General features: G+C 38.0%; 1 protein-coding gene across 1 annotated transcript in view; it reads left to right on the top strand.

Annotated features, from left to right (window-relative positions):
* Positions 1-25,182, top strand: part of SPON1 (spondin 1) — a 206,466-nt gene that overhangs the window by 148,500 nt on the left and 32,784 nt on the right. The window contains exon 7 of the mRNA XM_050897080.1: positions 23,294-23,358. Within this exon, the coding sequence (XP_050753037.1) occupies positions 23,294-23,358 (65 nt within the window). The remainder of the gene's footprint in view (positions 1-23,293; positions 23,359-25,182) is intronic.

Here is a 25,182-nt window from a genome sequence, read left to right on the forward strand (position 1 = left end):
ATAGTTTTGCGCCTAAATGTCACAAACCATTGTGTTTGGGCCGACAGGGTAAAAATGCCTTATTCTTTCATAGCAGAGTGATGCATTACAATCTTTTCCAAAATGAAAATTGTGAAATATTGTTTTCAGTAAGATTTTTACTCATAGGAAATCTATGTTCCCAAGTACAGCATGCACATCTTTTTATTTAACTAGTACATACTCTAGAGGCCACATTTTCAGATAGACTTCCATATGCGTACGTATAAGCTGACCATACAAATAATTTTATTTAGATGTACATAAGCTCCCCATTACTGCAAACTTACATTAGGAAAATTAAGTATGTGGATTTAACTACTGAAAGTATTATTTTACATCAGCGGAAGACAAGAACAATTGAACTTCTTTTGACAAGTAGGGGATACTCAAAAACCTCAGTCAGAAATTTGGTTGGCTCAGGTGAGTTGGTGTCACTTAGATATATACACATGAAGTTTTGCTGGGGAGTTTGTTGGCAGGATGCACTCTTCATGCAAGATAGGCCCACATGCTTCTCAAAAAGCCAATAGAGGATCCAAACCAAGACCGCTCTCACGTGTTCTCCTTGCACCTCTTTCTAACAGTGTCTGTCCACAGGATGGGGTTTAGATGTGCAAGGAGACAGAATTGGAGCTTACTTTTCAGTCATGCATAATGTAGATAATAATCCTGCCTCCCACATCTCTTTTGCATCCTGTTTAAATGAGACTATTGCCTACTTTTTTGTCCGTTTTAAGCCAAAATATCTAGCGGCTTAATAACAACTGTTGCTCTTTAAAATGTACTTAGAAATCCAGTTTAGGATGCTAATTTGCTTAAGGATGGAACAGAACTACTTTTTCTTCTTGATAAAAGCTCTTTCTGCATGTTAATCTCCTAATCAACAGTAGTAGGCTGTAGAAATATAGAGGCATGGTAGTGTTTTTAAGAGGGACATTCCTAAGTACTCATACATGATTTTATAAAAAGTATGAAGCATTTCAAGATGCTCTTCCAGCATCTCAAGTATTTCAGTTCATCCAATCAAAAAGCCCAACTCACTCTGACATCCGTGGGCGATTGGAATAGTGACTGAACTCAGAGAGTGGCCTAAAATAAACATGCAGCCTAAGACAGCTGTTCATAGCTGTTCAGTAGCACAATATTTGCTTTTCCAGTGAACTGAAATATTTTTTCTAGTTCTGTTTGGCTGTTTTGTGTTGGGGTTTTTTGTTTGTATGTTTGTTTTCCAAAAGTGAGACAGCACTGGCTGCCTTCAACTCTCAGAAAATTGGCCAGGATTATGGAAGACCCTTAAATTCAGGCAAGGCTCCCAGCATTGCAAGAAGCCTATGATTCCCCAGCTTGCTCATCTGGGCAGCTACCACGGCCAACAGGCAGCACGTAGCAGGCAGCTTGGAAACCCAGAGCTGCAGCAGGGAGAGTCAGCCTCATTTCAACTCCATGGCAGGGAGCCAAAAAAACCTAAAAGTCATGGCTTGAGCAAAAAGCTGAGTCCCCTTTAGAAACATATGCAGTGTGCTCCTGGATTTGCGAGACTTTTAAGTACCAGTCATGAGCAAATTAAATGAGATCCCAGGCTCCCAAGCACCCTGCTAGATGGGAAACCAAGTGTATTTCCAGCAGAAAGCTGCCCAAACTTTGAAGGAATTCATCAAAGCAAATATGTATTTCTACAATCTCTTTCTACGTCAGCAAATTAGCATTGTTTCACTGAAAAATTGTCATCCAGCTGTAATATTAACCCTTGATTTGCATAGTCTCTTGCACATTTCAGAACAGACTTCCTGTTCTGCAATGAATACCACTTAAGAAGGTATAATAGGTTGCCCTAACAAAAGGATAACATATAACATATTGCCTTAATGTTGTGCTTTAATGTATTGCCTTAATCAAAATACCATCTCTTCTTCCCTCTCCTCTCTCTTTCTCCTCCTGTTTCTCTCCGTGTCTGTCATTCCGGATAAGGACATGTTACTCTCTGATAGCAGCATGTGGTTGTGGCTTTAGATGAGATGGCAGAATCTTGTGTTTATTGTGCAAATGACTTGTCCTTTCTGCCAGTCTCAGTTTCTGGTATTTAATAGCACAATAGCTGCTTTGATGGATTAGATAGACTGAAAGTCCTTCTAACCACATATCGTACCGCTGACCAGTAACTGTAAGGAATGTGTGGGAATAAGGCACGTAGTGATGTCTCCTCTGAAAGAGTAGTGGCTTTGGGCACACTGTGGTCAGCCTGCAATGACCTAAGATGACTCCAAAACAACAGGAGTTTAACCAGATAGACAGGGACTAAGTACCCCCCAAAGACGAGTACTGTGAAGTGAAACTTGCCTCTGTGTGTCTACCCCACGGTTCAGTGATTGTAGCATTATGCAGAAATACTCAAACTAGCTTTAAACTAGCCTAGCTACAGCAACAAAGAGATCTGCACAAATTTATCCTACAGAGAGAAAACGTCACCTGTCCCTCAGTGTAAATCCTTTTGGACAATCAACAAGGACAAGGGAAGGGAATTGGGAAGGAACTCTGTTGCCATACCTCCAAAGCTATTAATTCCTAAATGGTTTCACATATAACAACCTTCATTCATTTCTGCTATACCAAGTATTATTGATTTTGGCTGCTGCAGCAGTGCCTTAAAGACCTGACCAGTGCCTCTAGGCATGGATGTGTTATATTTTTATGGGCATGTAAGACAGAGATAATCCATGCCCTAGGCAGCTATCAAGGCAAAAGACAACAGGATGTTAAAAATATATGGGGAGAAAAGGGGAGTAACAAGATAGTTAAAACTGCACATGAACCAGTAGACAAGAAGTAATACTGAAACAGGAAGATGAAGTTGCGGTATTATTTCTTCCATACCATGTGTGAAAATTAATTAATGTTAATCACTGCAGCATTATAGGATAAAGCAGTGATTTTAGTGCTTATGATGTCGTCCTGGTTTCGGACACATTATTCTCACACTAAATCCAAAACACAGCACTGTACCAGCTACTAAGAAGAAAATTAACTCTACCCCAGCTGAAACTAGGACAGACGTGAATGTGTTCATTAACAAAAGACTGGCTTGTTCTTGCAACAGGCATACAACAGGTCACTATAGACCCACCAAATACCATCTTGTTAGGGAATCAACACTGCTGTTTTCATCATGCTCTGTCATATTAATTAGCTGAGACAAGGTAGCAGACATAGCATTTTTAATGCTATTCAAAGTATCTAAAACAAAAAGCAAGAAGTCACATTTTATTCTGCATCACAGCACATACTCAAAGCTGAAAGGGCTGCTGACAGGGCTGCTGACATGACTGCTTGAAATGAGGCTCCACAGATGAAGGCACTGTGATTTAGCAGGGTTAATTTCAGGTAACAATTAATGTTTTGATAACCACTACAGGTCTCGCGCTTATACAAGCCTCCCAGGTCAAATCCACTTCTGGAAATCCATGTTTCAATTGTCTTTGATCAGCAATGCAGAGAAATCTGCATCCTGTAAACTTCTGTTCTTACTTTGCCTTAGAGCACTGGACTATTGATTTTAATCTATGCTTCTCATTTATTCAGTTAGTGTAATTGCATATGAGTTTTTCTTTTTTGTCCTTCTCTTTCTTGTAACGTTCTCACAGCTCAGTCAGTAACACTGGCCTTTACTGGGAGCACTGGGAAGCTATCTGAGCCTGGGCGTCATGACAGCACAACCATAGATGGGTCAAGGCAACCAGTGGGTTGAATCACTGATGGCATGTTCCCACTAAAGTAGGCATTCCCCAGTCTTAGACTGTCATCCCAGAAAAATGCTATCAAGAGAGATAAGAGTCTATTTTTAAGCATCAGTTATCAGTCTTGTGCCTAGTTTGAATATATCTTTGCACTTCTATTTCATGCACAGATTATCTGTGGATTTGGATATGTTAGAAACTAGATTAGGACTTGCGCATTTTAAGTGTATATAAACAAGCTGCATCTTTATAGCTTATAGTAGCAAATCATTTTGATGTTCACTGAATTAATGTGTTCATTGAATTAATATCTTTTTATTTCTTTAAAAATCATACCTACATTTCATTGACTAGGTCTTCCAGTTTTCATGCATGCTGTGTCCAAATCTTTGTTTTCCACGTTCCCATGGCAAAAGGAGCAATCACTTATTAAAGTTCAGGTTGTAACAAAAACTGACTACATTGAATAAGGAAGGCAAATACTTGAACGAAGACATTAATGCTACATTTATGTGAGGTACAGTAGAAAAGAGACCAATAATTTCCTATTCGGTATTGTTTAAAATACCACCATTTATGTGTAATCAGAGGGTTTCAGAATCCTGTTTATACAAACAAAATAATAAAAGCTCTGACATATGCTATAATTGCTGTGCCATAAACTTATGTATTTAAGCTATACAGTATATTGGCTGAATGCATGTAAGAAATTACAGCACTATAACTGCAAGGTGAAATGTATTACTGAAAAGCTGATTTTATGTTTTATATAAAAAAGCAGATTTATAACACTAATGCTAACTTTTAAATACTATTAGTGGCTAGCACTATATTATTTCAATAAATAGAGGTCTGGTTCTTGTAAAATAATTTGTCAAGCTATTGGCATGGTTATTTTCTTTTTAAGGCAATATATTATAATTCTATATTCTACATTAGTCTGCACAAGATTAGCTCTAATTCAAGAGTCAGTTCTCCATTCATCAGACAATAAGAACTTTATGACAAGAACTTTGCCTATAGATACGTGTGTATAATGAATAAATGAATAATTCTTACCAGACAACAATATTATATTCCTTATTGTAGTGGAACCCTCACTTACAAAATAGCCTAGAAATGTCAAACATTTTGATATATAAGCTTTTACTGAATTTTGGTTCTCTCAAATCCTACATTCATTGAAGACAATAAGTCCTTTACTGTCATAAGATAAAATATGGATCACCCTTTAGGCAGATATTAAAGAAGAAATGCGTGGATAAGAAGATAAGACTGGAAGAAGTGTTAACCAATTTCATGCTAATTGATCAGTTGACAGTGTTGAGAAGAGATTGCTCTACAGACACCCAGATATCAGCTGCCTGCTGATATAGACAGAAATCAGTGTAATGAATATGGTAGGGGAATTATTTCAGGCATTTGTTTAACAGTAAGTCCTTAAGTTATAACATATTCCAGAAGAAATTATGCTTCAAAGATGAATAAGCAATTGATTATTTTCATTTAGGTTATTTTAAGGAAAGCTATCTCCTACTAAAATTGAAAATCCCATCTTCCAGCATTGCAAGCTAATAATGGTCTTGGACTTTCTTCAGTCACACCTTAATAATAACAATAGCTTGTGCTGATTTTAAGAACTAGATTTTCCAAGGCCAAATTCCTTGTAAAGCATTTCAGTTTCACAGCCTGGAATAAAAGCCCAAGTTTTTGGAAAAACACACTAAATACCAGGGATTCTACAAGCAAGATGGGCCTCTTCCTTCTCAAGAGAGTGCAGATTCATCCAAGGGGCCTTACGTTAAAATACAAAAAACCACAAATTTCTAAACGGATATAACAGTGTGTTCCAAGTGATTCCTATTAGACGTCACTTTGGGAATGTCAATGTCTTCCGTGAGATCTGGAAATTAAACTAATAGGTTTCTCCATCTTTGGTAGAAACTGACAGCATGTCCCACTGCAACTGGCTCTCCAGTTGTGAGGCTGAAGATTATTATGCCTTTTTCCCAATCTCTTTCTAGAATGGTCCTTTTTGACTCATGGAAACCCTTAGCAATATATTTCACAGGTTTCACTTTGAGATAAATGGATCCACTATTCCCTCCCTTTCAAATTTTCTGAGACAGACATCAGCAATAGCCTTAATACTTCTCTGAATCTTGTTTCCTTTTTCTTCTTTTTCTCTCCAAATGAATCAAGGTGAAATAGTTTTAGAAGCTGTTCAGAACATCCAGCTGTAGGATAATAAGGGAGAAGAGGATACGATCTTGAAGAACCTGTCATAGTTCTTTTAACCATGATGATAGCAAATATAACTAAATTTCATGCATCTAGCCAGGTGGTTCTTTGCACTTGGAATACATGTGTGACTATCATGTGGCATCTGACTGTCTAAAGACCCAAAAGCTGCAAACACCTTGAGTTGCTGAACACATCCATTTTATCTTATTAGGCTTAGAGTCCAAAATACTCCAAGTACTTTCCAGACACAGAGACGGCTCCTGTCTTTGACTTTGTGTCATTACTAACAAAAAATCCATGACATTTTGTTGGTGAGTTTGTCTCACTTCATAGAACCAGATATTATGATGCTTAACATAAATCCATCTGACTGAAATTCTGTATTCACTGAAATCCCCACAAAGCTCTTTTTTCACCTTCGATGTGTTGTTCTGGCATAAAAATTTTTGCACATGGGCATGAAAACTTGCTGAATGTTCTTTCTTTCCTAGAATGTTAATGAAATAGAATGTGAAGTCGTGATGTTTAAATTTATTTTCTTAATGATTATGCTTCAGGCAATTAATTCATAAGTCATTTCTAGGCTCTAGAGATTTCTGTGACACATCAGAGCTCATGTTGTAGTAAAGGTAATGGAATTAAGTGGTATATAGAGGGTATAGATTCTGAAATGCTGGCACTGTGCATTCATGAAGCCTTCTGTGGGCTGCAGAATGATGAAGCTCCTAAATATATCTTCCCTTCTTTGCCTAGGTAAGCAAACAGATGAAAAAACAAAACATGCAGAGCTAATGAACACTGTAAGAGCTCTCTGCTCTAATACTAGCAAGAGATCGCAGTAGGAACAAATGCTTAACCTCTTGTTTTTAATAACAAAAGTTAGATTCTATCCTCAGAAATGCTTGTAAAGCTTTCAGTTTCAGCAGATAAATATTTATATCCGAAAGGAAGAGTTTAGACCCAAAATTGAATTGACTACATGTTTAGCATTTATCTGTGGCTTTTTTTCTACTTTTAGTCCATAGCTGAAGAGTGTAAGTGTGCCCTTTGAAAGTGGTCAGAAAACATTTAAAACCGGATCATCGCTGTTCTGAACGTGGGTACAGGGAGAGCAGGAGGGCACTTACAGTTTGAACATCTCCAGAAGAGTAAGGAGATGACTGTCACAGCTCATTTCCAACAGGAGTTGTGTCTGGATAATGGGTAAATGGAGACACTGGTTCTTAATGCTTTCTTAGGGTGGTCTCATAGGGCTTACCACTTTGGCTTCTTCCTGGACCTGCTCCTTCAGAGTTCAGTGGTGTAGGAGGACAAGGGTTGCAAACTTCTCCTTGAAAAATTCTTACATATTTTTCAGCAACGAAACACATTTCTAGTACTGAATAAACAAGGCCCAGATTCAAAGTAATGTTAAGACCCCCCACGGCAACTACTTTGTTGTTATTTGCTCGTTAGCCTAAAACATCTGCTCCTTCCCTTTCTCCCCTCCTCTCTGTTCTTTTGAAGATGATTGCTGCAAGGAACAGAAAAAGACCTTCAGAAGGATAAAGGTAACTGGAAAAAAAATAGAAAAAAAAAATCACACCCCACTATGAAGTTACCCTTGCACTGCACTGTTTTTTTTTGGCAGATAAATAGAATCAGAAGGAACTATGGGCCACAGATATTATTTTGGCTACTTTTCAATTCTGCGTATCCTATACAAAAACAATGTTACAAAAATGTACAATTCCTCATCCTTCATTCAGCCATATTAGTAGTGGCCAGATTAATAGTGGCCAGTGGTATAGAAATTGAAAGCAATTACCTGATCTGAAACCAGTGGACATGTTTATCATTTGGGGTCATAATGTTTCAATGTAATGAAAGTGCATCAAATATTTGATAAGATTACATAAATATTTTTAATATCTGATACTTCACATGTGTCAAAGAAACAATATACAGTGCATTTCCAGGACATTTTTTCAAGAAATATTGGTTAAAATCAACTCAACATAACATGGATAAACTTGTACCTTCCACGTTCACAAATGTTTTCTTGCTTCACATTTCCGTTGCGGAGAGTACATTTTTGCAATGGATTGTGATGTTTTTGTTTTTACTGATTATAATCTCTCCCTGGAGAAATACCAGCTTACCTATACGCTCAATTTTGCCCCAGACACAGCATAAATGGGCTCCTGCAGACAAAAGAAATTACATACACGTATTAGAGGACAAAAATGGACCTTCTACTGAGATCAAATCCCTAGTCTTTAATTTTGGTGAGCATTGGATTCAGAACTTGTCTTTGCGGCTGAAATAGAAAACCGGTAAAACAGTCTCTCAGGCTTTTGGAAGAGAGACAGAAATAATCTTATCTTTGTACTGTCCCTGCTGGTCTTTTTAGCAAGAATCTCCCAGGAATGCTCAGCTAGAACATACTTCAAGGAAATGACCCCCTTAATCATCACACTAAAATGTAAAAGATTTGGGAAGTGTGGTGATATTTTCCTCAAGAATGTTATTGTAGGAAATTCTTTTGCTAAGGAATTGTGAATTAACTTGTTTTCCTTGCTCAAATGCTGAAGTTTCATTTATTTGAGCACTGCCTTTAAAGCAGCTGTTAAGAAAACAATAGGACGACTCATCTAAAATAAAATAATATAATTAAAAATTAAATCACTGCTGACACCAAAGTGTATTTAAAAGCAGCTGCAGTCAATAAGATGGTTGGATTTTAGTTCACAAAAATGAAAGGCATGCAGCCACATGGGACCAATAATGCTGGATGATTTATTGTAGAAGAAATGTGCAGAACAAATCAGTAAAAATGTGGACCTGAAAGCAAAAAAAAGAAACTGTGCATGTTTAAGGCTTTTGGCAAGTTCTGGTGGACCCGTAGGAAGTAGTGATTAAGAGAATAGTCTTTGAGAAGGGCTGATACAATCAGGACTGTATTCCTGATCGGAAAAGAGAGGTATTCAGAGCAGTTTAGAAATCCCTGTATCTGGGAAAGGTACAAAGAACTATATGTAAACCAGGTGCAAAGAAAAAAAAAAAATCCTAATTACTTCACTAGTCTGATCATATCTTATAAAGTGTTAAATTCAGATTCACCTGGCCATGCTTATAGTAAGTAGTACCTTCCTTCAAAAACAGTCATAACTTTTGTATAATTCAGTTATTTGAGAACTAAACTAACATTATTTGTGAATAGTATCTGCACTTGCAAATGTTCTTGCCTGTTGTACAGAGCAACTCTGACTCAGAAAATGAATAATTGGTATGGTCTAAGCCTATGAGCAATTGGGATCTTTTCAGATCTTTGTGTGAGAAAGAGGTTTGTTTTCATCTATAAAATGAGCAGAACGTTTTGGAGAAATTGAAGCTGGGTGGTTAAGAGCATTAAACCTTGGCTCAGTAGTACTGGGGTTTGTTCCCAGAGTTTTCACAAATGTTTGTCTGACAGGAGAAAAGTTTACAGGAAGAGATAATGCTCAAAATTTAAGGTAATTCTAAAGTTTGAACATTGCCTATGTTTAATTAATTAGACAGCTGGATGGTAGGGAGGAGAAAGACCATGTAAGACAGCAGGAACTGTTCATAAGCAGAGAGTACTGGATCTTAGTTCCCAGGCTTTGAAAATATTTTGTAGGTTTTCCTGACCATCAGAACATAACTTACTGGAGATTGGATTTCCCTTTTTCTTGACTGTGTGATTTCTTTCTAGGGCATAATATTTTTTTTAATTATTATTTCATTTACATATTTCCTGTGAAATGTTATGACTTCTGTTTGGGTTTTGGCACAGCAAGTAGCACTGTACGAAGTCTGTCGGTGCACAGAAAACTTAGTTTTGACATAAAAATTGTCAAGACTGGATGGAGTGGCAAAAGGTCATTTGCTTTCTGACTGGGGTAGAGACAGATGAGGCTGAATTAGTAGTTTGAGAGAATTTTTTTTAAGGGGTGATTTTTTTTTTTTCCAAGCATAGATTATAATGCAATAATTCCAGAACAAGACGAGATATAACAAGCTTCCAGCTTTTTAGATGGTATTGGGGGAAAGGAATTGTTCAAAATTCTCATCTGTTTTCCTTAGACAAGTGTCTTCATTTATAAGCCCATTATAGTCAGTTGCGTATTGGAAAGACACACATTTGTTCTTCAAAGCCAACTGCATGCCCACCAAGGGCCTGGTTTATAGCATGCCTTTTAGGTTGCTTTTACATGGGTTCTGGTTTTGTGAAAGAGGTGGTTTAAGCCATAGATTATCTTTATCTGTTTGTTAGTAAATACAAAGTTAATGTAGTTAATGTATTTCACAGACAGCTTGATCATGCTTGCTGGATTAGTTAATGTTTTAACCACAAATTCAAATTGACAGTCCAGATTGTAAATGGTGCCATGTTGGTATGTAATTACTTAGATTATCAGAAGGTGGATGATCAAGTCATTCAGCATTGCAGAGAAAGCTTGGTGTCCCCACGTTTACTTGTGGATCAGCAGGTGTCACCTCTTCAGAGTTATAGATGGCGGTATGATTGTCAGTCTTATTTCTTTCAAGGCACGTTGTTGTAACATCATAGTGCTGGAAGTCAGTGAACAAGCTTGGAAAAAAAACTTTCTGAACTGTAAGCGGTTTATTGGTCTGCTAACTTTGCCGTAGTGTCTGTGTCTGTACGATGGTGCAAATGATTTACAGGAGAGCTCTAGAACTTAATTACTATTTAAAAGCATTTTTAAATTCCTTGAGGCAAAGTGCCATGAAAATACAAAGTGCTATTAATTGGCTCATCAGACTTTAGAGAATGCCACAGTAATTGCATATTTAATAGTCTTTCAGTAGTTACTGTGGTGCAACAACTCGGCAATTCTGTTGTAAGCGAACATTTCCATCAGTTTCTTGCACTGTACAATTGCAGTGTCAGGAGAAGACAAGATGGAATGACCCTGTGAATTTTGCGTGCTTTTGCGTTAGAAACATGAACACTAAAAACATTCATCCTGATTAGCCAAAGGATGACGTATCTTTAAAGTTACTCCAGTGAATAGAGTCCAAGCACTGGCTTCGTAATGAGACGTGGCATTTACCATGCTTTGCTGCTCTGATTATTAAGCACTTTGGAAGTTTGCCCTGCAATAACAGAGCAGTTCCAATCTCTTTAGAGATTAGTAAAAAGAAAACAACCTAATTTTATTTTAAGGGATAGTAAATGATTTTAATAAAGTGGCTTAACACCTGGAATTAGGACTTCAGTGGGGACCAGTCTGGCCTGCTACTTTTGTAAAAATAAAGAAAGGAATGATGTTTGTGCTCAGTGTGCTTCTGGAAATCCCCCAGCAGGAGTCCGGTGTGAGAGGGGAGAGAAAAAAAAAGGATGAAGGAAAATAAATATCTGTACACAGTATCCCTGATTTAGAAGAACTGAGCACACTTCTAATACTGTACAATTCTGATTACAGAGTTACTAGAAAAGGAAGAGTTTATTAGATGCCCAAAGGAATACAAATGAGGTGATCACAACAGAAATACGTGCTTTACTACTGGAATGAGAAGTGTGCTTTTTTTGGCTCTGAACATGTCATGGAATATTCAAAACGCCTGTTTCATGGCATAATAATGCATTGTGTCATTTCATGATAACATGACTATCAGCTAAACTCTAAAATTTAAACCTAACTTCAGCACATAAGCTTTAGAGGTAAGCATATAAATAGGTCAGTGTACATATAATTTCAAAACAGCCATGGGAAATAGCATGGGATGTACATCACAATAAGCATTTTTAGCAGTACACTTAGGTACACAGCTTTAAGGTATGTCCCTACCAGTTAGTGGTATTTTACAGCTAAAATGAAAATACTTATATTTATCCTGACCTGATTGCAGTGATTGTTTCTCACTATTTTCTTATTTTTAGAATTAATATTGCAGCATGTGAGTACAGTGCAATATGGTGGATACCTTCTTTTAGAGTGCAAGCCTCTGTTTATGTTCCTTAATTTAGAACTATTCTGATCATAAAATAACTACATGAATGTTACACTCAGCAATTTGATGTCCTAGGGATTTTCCAGAGTACTTTAGAGGTGTTCCTTAAGACAAACACATTTCTTCATGTCTGGCGTATTACAGAGACAACATCACCCATTTATCTCTGATTACTATAGGATGACATACAGCATTGTGGCTACAGAGCTTAATTCTTATTTCTCTGTTCTGTTTTTGCTGTTCTAAGCAAGCAACTAGAAACTGAAACAGTACTTTCTACAGTGGAATTAATAGCTCTTCCCTGCTATGTTAATTACATCAGTTGCAGATGTCACTCTAATAGCAGCTCCTACTGTTTTTAAAGCTATAACTCTTATATAATTCCTCTTCTAATATTAATTGTGCTCAACGACACCTGTGAAGTATAGCCATATTAACTGATCTAAAGATACCTGAAGCTCTTTAAGCAACAAGTAGTGTGGGCACCAGGTAGGGAGATAACCTTCATCTGAACTCCCACACTGTTCTGAGGGAACGGTTAGTGCTAAATAGCTTACCAAAAAAAAAAAAAAAAAAAAAAACCCAATACCATTTCCCAGCTGTCTAACTGCTGGAGAGCCAGAGCCAGCCATCAGAGATGGGAGACATTGTCACCTAGCTCAGGCCCCTCAAATTTCTAAGTAGCAAGGAAACTTTTCTGGGTCAGTCTCAGTTTCTGGATTTGTTTCCATGTAACATCTACCTAAACAAGACCTTTCTAAATGCATACAAATCCACAGTGGGGAACAGGACAGGCGAGTTCCTTGTCTCAGAAAAACAAAAGCTATCCACTGCCCTAAAAACTAATCCTGCCCTCAGGATGGGTAGTGCAGTCAGTTTCCTCCTCTGTCTGTCTGTCCGGACTTACAGGAGTGCAGAAGCAAAGATGAGACAAAGTTAAAGTACACAAGCAGAATCAGGGATATCAGACTGGAGCCACTATCCGTGGAGGACTATGTAGACAGTCCTTTGAGTTACATAGTGTAGACTGAGTTGTTTCTCAAAAGCAAGGGAGTTGCGAGGAAAGGAGGTGGTAAAGGCAGCCCCTGATGGGAAAAATGACAACATCTCCAGTCCTTGAAGAAATCCCTGACATTCTTCTTAAAACCCTGCTCTCATAAGTCCTGTCAGAGATTGAGATGACTTTATTCACAATCTGAGACAAGTGTGTTTTCGTCATTAAATTCTGAGACAGGTTAATGTCAAAGCATAAACCACCAGACTACACAGCGCCAGAGAAATGGTCCACAAGGGCACCAACCTGTTTGTCACGGCAATGGCTGAAAGTGTATGGGGAGAGGAAGACATGTGAAATTGATTCCTCTAAAAGAATACTCCTTTCTAGATTACAGAAAATATAATTCATGATAGGATCCTCAATTCCTTAATTTGTTTAAAGGCTACATTTTTGGTTGGGTTTTTTGATGGGGTTTTGTTTTTTTTTTTTTTGAAGGAATGGTAAAGGGTGGCTTAGACAAAACATCTTTACTGAAGGGAAATTAAGCTGTTGTGATTGCCTCTGTACAGCAGTTAAAGCACATTTGGAATATTTATATTGTACATTCTGAATGGAAAAAAAAACCCGACATTGATTAGTCAAAATGCTATCAAGGGTCAGGAAAGCTTACCTCCTGAGCTAATTTGCTAGTCTTATTTAAGATCACTTGCTATTATCTGAATAATTATTTCTCCTCTGTTCAAGCTACTACATTTGGCTAGGGTCTGAGAGAAGCAGCAGGATGAATAATCGTGATACTTGCAGTCTCACTGCCAGCATTTACCAGAAGACAGAATTGTTCTCTGTCCCCATTCTCTGGGCTGTTTCTCAGAGCAGGCCCAGCCTTCTCCTGAGGTTTCCGGCTGATATTTAAGCAGTTGAAACTCACTTATTCATAGCATGCCCAAGAACCTGTCTCAATGCTTTCATCCCTGACTGTTTTGAAACTATTTGAAAAAGTCTGAGCAAAAAATGCTGTAGTTACCTGAATATGAATCTGATGAGTGAACCTAGTGCTTTAAAACACTTTTATCATTATCTCCAGTGAATGCAGTTTTTGTCTCGCTGCTTGCAGGTTGCCATTCAGTTGCATACATCTGCTTTATTGTACACAGAATGCCTTGGTGTGCTGGATTGGTTTTGGTTTGGTTCCCCCCCGCCATTTCTTTTCTGATGTGCTCACTGTTTCCCAGTAATTTGTGAGTTTAAAATAACAGTAGATTTATATCACTTAGATATAGGTTTAAAGGCTAGTTTAGTCTAAAGGACTGATGAAATTGGGAAAGTTAAGACAGAAGGAGCACAAAAGAGTATGTATTGGATAAACCTATTAAGCAGAGGGTGGGAGTTACACCACTTATGGTCAGCTTCAAAATCTAGTTTAATCCCCTACTTTAAAAAGTAGCCATTCCTAAGTGTAGTAAAAAGATCTTCCCTTGGTTTTGGCAAAGTAATTTAGGATCCAAAAATGTTTCTGTATTCCTAAAGACAGCAAAGCATTCTATGTAGAATGAAGCAGTGTGCAGTAGAAAATCAACATGAGATCAAGAAGTGGATTCACAAGGGAGACCCTTTTCCTACAGAATCTGCTCAGCCACAGAAAATGAGAGCTCAAATACTCAGAGCATACCTAGGGCTCATTAACACACACTGCTAAGCTTTATACTAGGCAAAAATGAATTATTGCTTTATTGGGACGCCCTAGATTATGTAACTGCACCTTAATGGAAATAAAACAGCATATGATTTTCAGTGTTGCCATTAGCAACAGTTCTGTTATTAATTTCAGCCTACATTCCCCTCCTGAAACAACCACTTCATTGAAAGAAAACCCTATGGGACAGGTAATGCAGAAGGTTGTTAATGCAAACTGAACCAGTGCTTTTGGGATATACACTAAGAGTAACAATGAACATACTTCTTCTTGCATCCCATCCTACTAATTTTTAACAAAATCAGGAATTATAATTCCTGTAATTCCCTTTTAAAAGCTTTTTTTAAACATGCATTGTCAGCTAGCATCTGTGCAGTCACCATCCTGAAATTGTAGCTTTAACATGTATTTCCATATTTTCTGGAAAATACAGACAATATCCAGATTTTGGGAAAATTCTCAGCCTGATTATCTAACAGAGAGGTTTTTCTTTGTAAAAGTGAATACAAAATTGCTATGTATCCAATTCAGGAAAGCTTTCCTGTACAGCACAGTGGTTAAGCTGGGACTACCTGAAGCGCTGGGTTACTTGCTCTCCTGAAACAGGACCTGTTCAGACAGTAACAATTCAGGATTGGATTTAAATGCTCACCTTTCCTTCCATTTTTCTTCAGTTGCACCCCAACAGTATTTCTTTATCTATCAGAGCCCCAAAACTGTGCTTTTGTAATTGAGTGGATAGTATTAAAAGCCTGGAAATTCCCCCAGACTTTCATATTTGGTGAACTGAAAAACACAGATTTTTATATTCCCTGAAATGTCATTACCTATTTTTTGAACAAAAGAAATAAGACTTTTTAATTAAAGAAATGGCTATTTGTGCAAGGAAATATTGAATTTGTGTGTACTATGATGAAATAATGAATTCCATTCAGGTATCTTTATATATCTTATAATATGTGTGGTGTTCTCAGCTGCCACAAAATCACTGTCATAAACATCGAGAAGTCAAAGTAAAATGGGCAAACACAATCCTGGTACAATTCCACTAACTGAAATGTATTTTTGCTGTTGCTTAAAGTAACTCCAAATCCGTACTACTGGCTTTAAGTATAATCTGCCTGAATCTAAGTCAGTCATAGAATTAAACAGAATTTAGTTGTCATCAAATGGTAGAAAAAAAGCCTTTGTCTTTAATCATGGGCTTTTTTTTCCTTCCAAATGAAGTAATTCATGACTAAAAGCTTAACATTTTCAAAAATGCTCTTTTTTATGAACTGGAAAAAAACAGCTTCTGCACATTCTTTCATAAAAAAATCCCTGCATGTTAAAAAGAACTGCATCTCAGCACTGAGGCTTAGGGCAACTTCAGCAACTTCCTTGGCTGTACCCACAGGAAAATAGATGAGTTGCATGATGTATTACCAGCTCACAATAGTACCATTGCAAGTAAGATTTTGTAATGACCATGCTAATAGCTATGGGAAACTTCTGACATGCTCCACATAAACAAGAAATCCTCAGAAACCTGTGCAGACTCAAAGCAGGCTGATTGTTTATGGAGTTAATAAAACATGCCCATTCAGAGTGCATTACAGGAGATCACATTCACAGTTACTATAAAGCAAACGTGTATACTTACGTGAAGATGAACTCCAGAGCAAATAAAGCTGTATGTACCTGCTTTTATCCCAGAAATGTTTTATTACCACAGAGCAGACAACTACTTCCTCTTTCTTTTAAAGTTTTTACAAATTTCAGTAATGTGCCTACATCAGTGTCCCCTTTTTATTCAGATACATCTGTAAAACTGAGGTAGGCAAGATGTCTACAGATTTTATCAACCAAGAGAAAACATGCCATATTTCAACTAATATCCATGGAAGTCTATAATGTGTTGAGCATTAATTAACCAGATATTTTGTGTTAGTTAATACTTTAAAGACAAAATTGGTCTTTATTTTTCTCTCAACCTGGAAAGAAAGTGTGCATTTGTATTGGGGTAAAATAGTACCTTTTTCTCTAGTCTTGTAGCGTACCTTCTGGTACATCTATTGCTGCAGTGGTATTCTTCATAAATTAATATCATGCAATTCAACTTCTACTGAAAGCTATGTTATTGAATCATAACAATCCTATGACATCAAAGAAGGTACACCTCACTCATAACTTAGGTAGAATTTAAGTACAGGTACTTTAAATTACAGTCACTTCCCTTTTACCTGATAACATCTTTCTAGCATTAAGTGGCTATTAGATAAAAAATCACAGTCCAGAGCTCAGAACTCTTCCTTCTCCAGCAAGTAGCCTAACCATGAGTCTTGCACTCTGTCCCCAGAATTGAAGGCTCTTTTCAGGCTGGTAGTTTCATCAGTAGACTAGATAGCAATGTCATCTAGATGATAGTCTTTCCCTCAGCAGTGGGGACAGTTGCAAGACAGTTGTAAACATAAACCCCTTGACAGAAAATTGTACCTATATAAAGGTATAAACACTAGTAGAGCATTACAGAAAACACTATCACCGTTCCTAGTTTAGAAGAAAGATGTCTGCTTTCAGAAGGGATCTTCATGCTGTCAGTCCCAAGTAAACATGTCCTTTTAGCAATGAGTGAGGTACCTAAGCCCACAAAAGGAATAGCTATAGCATCCTCTTGTCTTTGGTGCTGAGTCTTCAGGCTTCCTTGTAGACTACCTGGCTGCTCAGAGCATGCAAGCAGATGTTTGTATTGTCTCTTAAATGTTTCCTCCTAACACTACTCTGTAACAAGACATCTAACTATAGAGGGTATGTAGCAACAAGGAGCCAAAATTTGAGATTTTGAAGACTTCTGTTAGCTTGAAACTATTTTCATGAACTGAAGAAGTCTTAGGGATACTGAACACACACTTTCACATCCTAAAGTGATTTCTGTGTGTCTGCATAGGGTAGAGGTGGAATAAGGTCTACTTATACTAATCATAGAAGACTGATCGGCTTTTAAGAGCACCCAACTATCCCTCCAAAGCACTATATCGTTCTCATTTTCATAGCATGATTCCCCACAGAAGACATACTGTGCATTACACTTTTTCATTCTCACCTTATCTCTTTCTCCTTCAATAATAAATTATTTTTTGAGGGAAAGGATGATCCTGCAGTGGAGATGCTATCTTAAAACTCAGATATGTAGGTTTGTTTCCAGAAGACATTCAATTCATCATCTGTGAATTGAGGATAGTGTTGCTTTTTCTGCTTTCTAAGAATCTTGTGAAAATGAGTCCACTGTGGATAGAAAGGCATTCAGATATTATGAGTGTTGTGGAAGGAATTAAATGTTCTCTGTTCTAAAACAATCAAAGGAATGCCAAGCAGTGGCAGTGTGAAATGAGTGAAATTAAGCTCTGGCTCAAAACAGGTGTTTTTCACTCGCACAGTTCATTGAATCTGACTCTGATTTTGATGTCAGTTAGTACACTGTCATTTGTTTAGCTAAACTGAATCAAATCATTATTACGAAGTGCTAAGTGATCTGCACAGTAACATTTTCTAATGTTATTTGGCACATATAAAATAAAAATAGTAATAAAAATTGCTCATAAAAATAACTTCCAGTCCAGAAAAGATGCTAATCACGTTGGTATGAAAAAGCAGCAGGAGCACATGAAATAGTTTACGTAGCTTTCCAGATCCTACTAATCTCTCTTTTATTCTAAAGGTATTCAAATGATACTTAAAGCTTTTGCTGAAAGCTTTCATTACATTTCAATGGATGTTACCCTTTAAACAAGTTGTTTTAAATCCCCTTGGTTGAGAAAGACTTCAAATCAAATTCTATCTTCAATGCTGCTTTTTTGAGCTATGTCCCACTTTCTGTTCTTGAAGATGAGGAAACATTTTTAATCTTTTGTAAAGTGCACAGCTGAATGATCTAATTTAGCAGTGGTTTCATACCACAAGGTTCTATTTGTTGCCATTTAATGACTTTATTCTGCGTGTGCGTTTATTTGTACATTGCAGGAACAAATGGATATAAAGTAAATGATTAATTTCTTTTACCAACTTCAGAATGTCAGTAAGGCTGTCTGTGTTAGAATGACATTATCAACTTTTTAAAATCATACTACTAGGACTTTTTCGAGGACAGTACTTTCATAGGGAACCGTTATTGAGTCAACTACCCACCCCCAGCCTGAAACACAAATGTAGAAAGCGGATCTGGAGAAAAGGATAATTGTTTGCTATTCTTGCATGTTTTAATTTAGGCCACAATCCAAAAAGTATTGAAGTCAATCTGGAAACTATTTTGGCTCCACTAGGCTTTCTGAGCAAGCTTTAAGCGTGTAGAGAAGGGGTCATTCTATTTCAACTGGAAACTGAAATCCTATAATTGAACTAATAACTGAAATTGAAGAAGAGGCTCTAAAAAGATTTTATACCAAGTTTTGTAAGTGATTATGCCTAACCACGCTTTTCAGAGGGATTTATCATGAAGAATCCTGAGAGCTTATACTAATTTAATTATTGAATCGTGACTTCCTACTTATAGGAGTAGCAGAGATGCTGCATCAATGGTAGCACATTCTCACAGCAAATGGAGGCACAGACACACCGGTGCAGGCAAGTTGCCAAGGAGCAGGGCGCGTTGCTCCCATGAGAAGCTGCCCACGTGCAACTGCCGTGTGCTGGGGCTGACCGGCGGTGCAGCACGACGCCGTGCACCCTCACTCCCCTTGCAGGAGAATTTCATACCTGTAGTCCATTGCGTGATAACGATATGCCCAAAAGAAGCTGAGCAAAAACTCAATTGCAAATTCCCAAGTATCAATTCTGTGATTGGTACTCAAGGAGGAAACCCCCTTAAATGGGAAAAGGAAAGAGGGTAGCAGCTTTCCTCCTATGTATCTCTGTAACAACCAACAGGTAGTCCCAAATTCACTCCTTGACAACTTCCACATGCACAGAGGCATAACATAGGCTTGACAATTTTCTTTCCTTTTTTTTTTTCCCTTTTATTGTTGGAAGAGATGTGTATCAGACTTTACCTAAAGAATTTTCAGCAGCTCCAAGCAAGAGCAGTGGTACCCTTGCCTTTAACTTGTCCTGACATTGTAACATTTTGACACTCCATCATTTTGCAAATGAACTAGTTTTCTTTTTCAAAATCTAACAGTTTCGTTACTTGGGAATCATTGCTTCCCAGCCAAATACATAAATGATGACAAGACAACTTGCAACATACAACAGTGAAACATCCTACTTCTTTTTGCCATATTTTGATGTGAATTTGAGAGTTTGTTTACTTCAAAAATCAAAGCAAAACTTTGGGAATATGAAGAGGAGAGAAAAATAGGTACAAATGTAATACAGCAAGCCCTAAGAAAATGTTAACTAAAATTCATAAAAATTATGTGGTGCTTTATGACCCTACTGTAAAGTCTGTGCAATTGGGTTATTCAAGGCAGTTGGGTTATATCAACTAGTTGTATATTATTAATTTGTGGGTTTCTCTTCAGGCATTTCATATCCTCTCAGATTCTGCCATCTGCCAATAAATTATAGCTAAAAAGATTGGCCAGCAAATCCAAGCACTGTATCTTTTCCATAGATTGCTCTCTATCTATAGATCGTTAACAAGGCTGTGAACTTGTGTGGTGAATAACATCTGTTCGCTTGGGCTGTTTATCGTGTTCCCTTAAAAATGCGGAGATCAGCTGGAGAGGCTGGAGGCAGAGGAAGGTCACTGCTTTTCTGCAGGAACTCCCCGAGCCTGCTCCCTGCAGGAGGCTGGAGAGATGCAGGCTGGTGGCACCACGAGTGGCCAGTGGAGCTGGGCTTCTCAGGCTGACACAAAGCCTGGCAGCCAGACCTCACATGGCAACAGCCTCACAGACCCAAGGAGGCAGCAAGCAGAATTTACTGTATTGTTTTCCAGGCTTTCATCTTCTTGACATAAACACTTGTCCAAGGAAAACTCTTTAGTGTACAAAATATCTACTCAGGTACCTGTCTATCAGTGCACGTAGAAGTAAATATACACTGGCATTAATAATAGTGTAGGTGTTACATTTTTTTATTTTTTTTTTAATTAAAAATATTACAAATCTGCATGATAGAGATGACTGCTGCATAATTAGAATATCAGTCTGGAATAACAATGATTTAATTCAAGTTGCAGCTTAATCATGTGTAATTGTCAAGGAGCTCTAGGTACCAAAAATGTGTATTTTCATTCCAGGCCCAACAGAATGGTGGATTCTGCATCTTTTGATTTTGGTTACTGTTCAGGAAGTGGCCATGAATTCAGCTCTTGCATCTGAATTTTCACCTCCCTTAAAAATTCAGGGATGTCTGAATGCACCATGCTCTGTTCCTTATTTCCTTCCTTCTGTACTTACTACTAAACTATTAATCATAGTTCATCCACTCTTGGTATGCATTTTTAATTTGAATAGCACATGGTAAAATGCTTTCAGACATGAGTGATTTGGATGTTACTGACATAATTACTGGCTTCTATTAGATAAGCCGTGTATTATTTTAATAAACATAACCATCTATGCTCATAACAGACTTTCTTTGGGATGTACAATACACAGTTAATAATTTTGAATGCAAATGTGTTCTCAAGGCAAGTTAATGAAGATATGCCTGGCTGGAGAGTCTTAGGATGTTGAAAAAAGGAAAATTAAAAGTTAAGGCCAATTCCATTGACAGAGAAAGACAAGTAACGTCTTTTAACTTCAGACTTTTAACTTCATTCTTTTAATCAGTTTCCTTTTAAATCACTTTGGGGGCAGAGCTGTCTCTTCCACTTTTGAAGGCATGGAGGTAAGAAGAAGGTTGCCATAGATCAACCTGGATGTGATGCATCTCTCCTGCATGGAGCATATCTCTGCTCGGTTCCATCCAGCTCAGCAGGGAGGCTGGGAGAGGGTTGTGCTGGCGGCTCAGCCCGCTGCTACTCACCCAGGGCCTGCCCCGGTGAATCTGCCTGCTGGCATAGCTCTGCTGTGTGCTGTTTGATTGCTCCCTTTCATCACAAAATTCTCTTTATTCCAACTATATTTGTAGTATGGGAGTTTGATCAAATCTTTTTATACTTACTTGCCTTTATAGAGTCAGACTTTCAGCTATCTTAGCTCAGGACATTTAATGTAGTATAGGCTTTGGCCAAGCATCTGTATTTATAAAAAGGATTTTCAAGAAATGGCTTATCCATCCACTCAGGTTGAGGGAGAGGTCATGTCACATCTGTATTCCTGAGACTGAAAACCTCGTATGTTATAGAGAGGGCCCATCAGCGCTGTAATTACCTTGCTTTGGTAAAAAGAGGGAGTCAGAAAATATTGAGAGTGGTAGAAACCACCAGTGAAAATTGTTTTCTTTAAACAGGGACTAGAGCTAGTCTGGGGTATCAGAACTACTGCTATCAAGCAGGAAATGGCACTATTATCACTAAACTGAAAGGTCAGCTCTGTTGGAAGTGCCAATTACTGGTAATGTATGAGGTGGGTTTCTTAGTCTAATTGGGAAATATTTTTAAAAGACAGTAGAAATCATGTGAGTGAGTTGTAAACTTTGTGTTCCTCTAGGTGAATTACTGGGGTGGATTCCTAAGGGAGATGGGGAAAATGCTTCTAAAAAAGTGTGATAGATGTCTTTTGGGCATCAGAGCCTTGTTAACGGTCTCCTGCCTTTGTCCTGGGTTTATTGTACCAATATAAAGTTTAAAACTGCTGATGCAGGAATTCCTACAGACTTTAGGAAATAATCTTTGTATAGTGCTTTGCCACACTGTGGGCTTCCACAGGTGGCTGCTAAATTTCACCCTATAATTTTCATGCACGTAAAAGGAGAGCAAAGAGAAAGTGCTATCAATGGCTCTACTTGGAGGAGATTGCAGTGCATCCACCATGGACTCTTTACATCCTTATATATATAAGGATAATAAATAATATATCATACATGCTCACAGGATGTGTTAGATTGCCTAGAGCAGCAGCCTCTAGTTTTTGTCTGCCTCTTGGCCCATAGATCTGTAACGTATTAAGAGCAATTTTTGTGTCCTTGCTTTTTTCAACCTGGTAAATTCTTCTGGCCACAAGGATTGTCAGAGAGTCTAAGCCTAAGATATACTTTTTGCCAATAAACTACTACGTGTGGACTAACAGCCCAGGATACAGTAGTTATCTTTCTGTGATAGTGTTACCAGAACAAACTCAGTTTGGTCATATTGTTTTGGGGTGTTTCCGCAATGCAAAGGTCTTCTCCTTACTTACACCTGTCATCACTGTGCACCACTCTGAAAGCTTTCCCTTCAGCTCACGATACAAAAATAACATGGTCTGCAAACTGCTGTTGGTGTTTTAAGCTCACTTCAGTTCCTGCAGAAGAGAAAGAGACTGTGCCCAAGGTGTGACTGCCTTCGCTTGCTGCTCTTGCCTCCTGCATTCATGGAGGCTCCTTGATGAACCCTGCGCAGCTGAGGACACGAGGTGCCCAGATAACAAAAAGCACAAAGTATATTTCTCAGTCAGAATTTGGAGGCACAGTTTGATCTAGTGTCTCTTACTTTTTTGCTGTAAATCATATTACTCTCATTGTAAAATTGTCCCAATCACTTTCTTGTCTTGTCTCTTTTCACAGAGCGATGAGGTTTTAACAGTCATCAAGGCAAAAGCACAGTGGCCTGCCTGGCAACCTCTAAATGTGTAAGTAAGTAGGGAATAGTACGTCTCAATAGCCTTGTGTTGAGTGTTGGCTAATGGGCCACTCTAAACTCATTGCCTCATATAATCATTCACCCTTGTAAAGAAATAATCTGAAAATATTTTGATAGATGAGTTTTTAATCTTTTTTGGGGGGAGGGGGGGGTGCCAACAACTGCTTCTCTCTTTCTTTCCTCTTTAGCATCTCTTCATTTTTTACATGCTTTCGTTCACTAACTGTTACAGCAGAAGGATTATCCCGTGGAGTTTGTGCCTTTGTTGAACAATGATGTTTATTCAATGCCGCTCAAATATATGTTGTGCTATTCTACATGTTGTATTTTTTAGCATCCTGTGTCACACACTGTGACAACGCACTGTGTCAATACAGCAAATCCTCAATCCACCAAAAAAACCCTCTTAAAGGAATAATTCTTTAAAATGCTTATCTGAAACACTCTATGATAGCATCATGGTCCTGATGGTAGTATAACCATGGTTGTTTTACCAAGTGAGACAGCAAACTAGCTTCCCAGGATCCTAACTCTGGGCTCTAAGGCACTCAGCAGAAAAGAGGACAAAACTCTTATTTTAGGATACTCTTGAATTTACTGGTTGCCTTTTGAGGGGGTGGGGGTGTGCCGGGGGAGGGGGGGGGGGGGGATGTCCTGCATAACTTATCTGTGCTTGGCCTAAAGTTCATACTAATTAGCCAAGCCCAAATGAGTGAGACTTACAAGAAGTGACTAAAGATGAGAACCCAGTATAAGGGGTCACCCCATTAGCTAAGAGTCAAATTAAGTCCTTGGAGAAGCAGGGCAATTACTCTACTGCAAGATTGTAGGGACCAGGTAGTCCTGTTTCCTCTGTAAAAAGTGTAAGGGAAGCAGTTAGTTAGTGGAACACTGTGTCTGGTTTTGTCATCTGTATTTCAGAAAGTATGTGAAAATTTGGAGGTTCGTCAGAAAAAAGCTGCAAAAGAGTTCAGTTTTCGGAAAACATCCCCTACCGTAAGAGGCTTAGAAACTCTTAAGCAGCTTAGGACTTAAGCTATTCAGTTTATCCCCTGCCCCCCCCCCAAAAAAAAAAAGGTTAGGAGGTGAGCACAGCTTAAATAGTGAAAAGATTTCTGATAGATGATCCCTCTTTAATCTAGAAAAAAAAACCCTATGAAATCCTTTGTAGCATGGAAGCTAAGGAAATTCGTGATAAGGAAATTCTCGATAAGGAAATTCTCACTAAAGGTATGGGAAAAGGCTTTAACAGTGTGACTAACCTTCAGAGCAGCTTACCTGAACATGAGATGGATTTTCCATCATTTGAATATATTTAACCCTGAGACAGAGTTGTAGGCTCTGTACAGGAATTGTGGGTTAGGCTTTTTTTGGCTGGTGTCATGCAAGTGGTCAGTCAAGGTGACAGTAATGGCATTCTTTATTTATGGTCTTATTCCCCTGAAATTTTCAGTATTTGGATTTGGTAGTGTTTGCCACGTAGTAGTTGTGGATAGCATTTTTTTCCTTGCTGCCTTCTTTCTATTCACTCCAAATTAACACTTTAAAATGGAAACTTTTGTCCACTTCTCTGTTCTACTACGGTGAGGTCTCTGACTGAACCAAGTCTTTTATTTTTTCATTCCAATTTCAGTTACTTTGCTAAAGCAACATTTATATATGATGTTTCTGTATCAAAGTGAATAATACTACTAGGAATTGACTGCCCTGGGTGCTTGGAAGGCTTTGGCATTGACAGGAGAGCAGGTTTGTACTTTGTTCACAGAAAGATGGAGAGAGGATCTCCTGCTCCAGAGTCTCAATCCATCATCTT

Source organism: Gymnogyps californianus, chromosome 5, assembly GCF_018139145.2.
Source record: "Gymnogyps californianus isolate 813 chromosome 5, ASM1813914v2, whole genome shotgun sequence".
In the NCBI taxonomy this organism is placed as follows: Eukaryota; Metazoa; Chordata; class Aves; order Accipitriformes; family Cathartidae; genus Gymnogyps; species Gymnogyps californianus.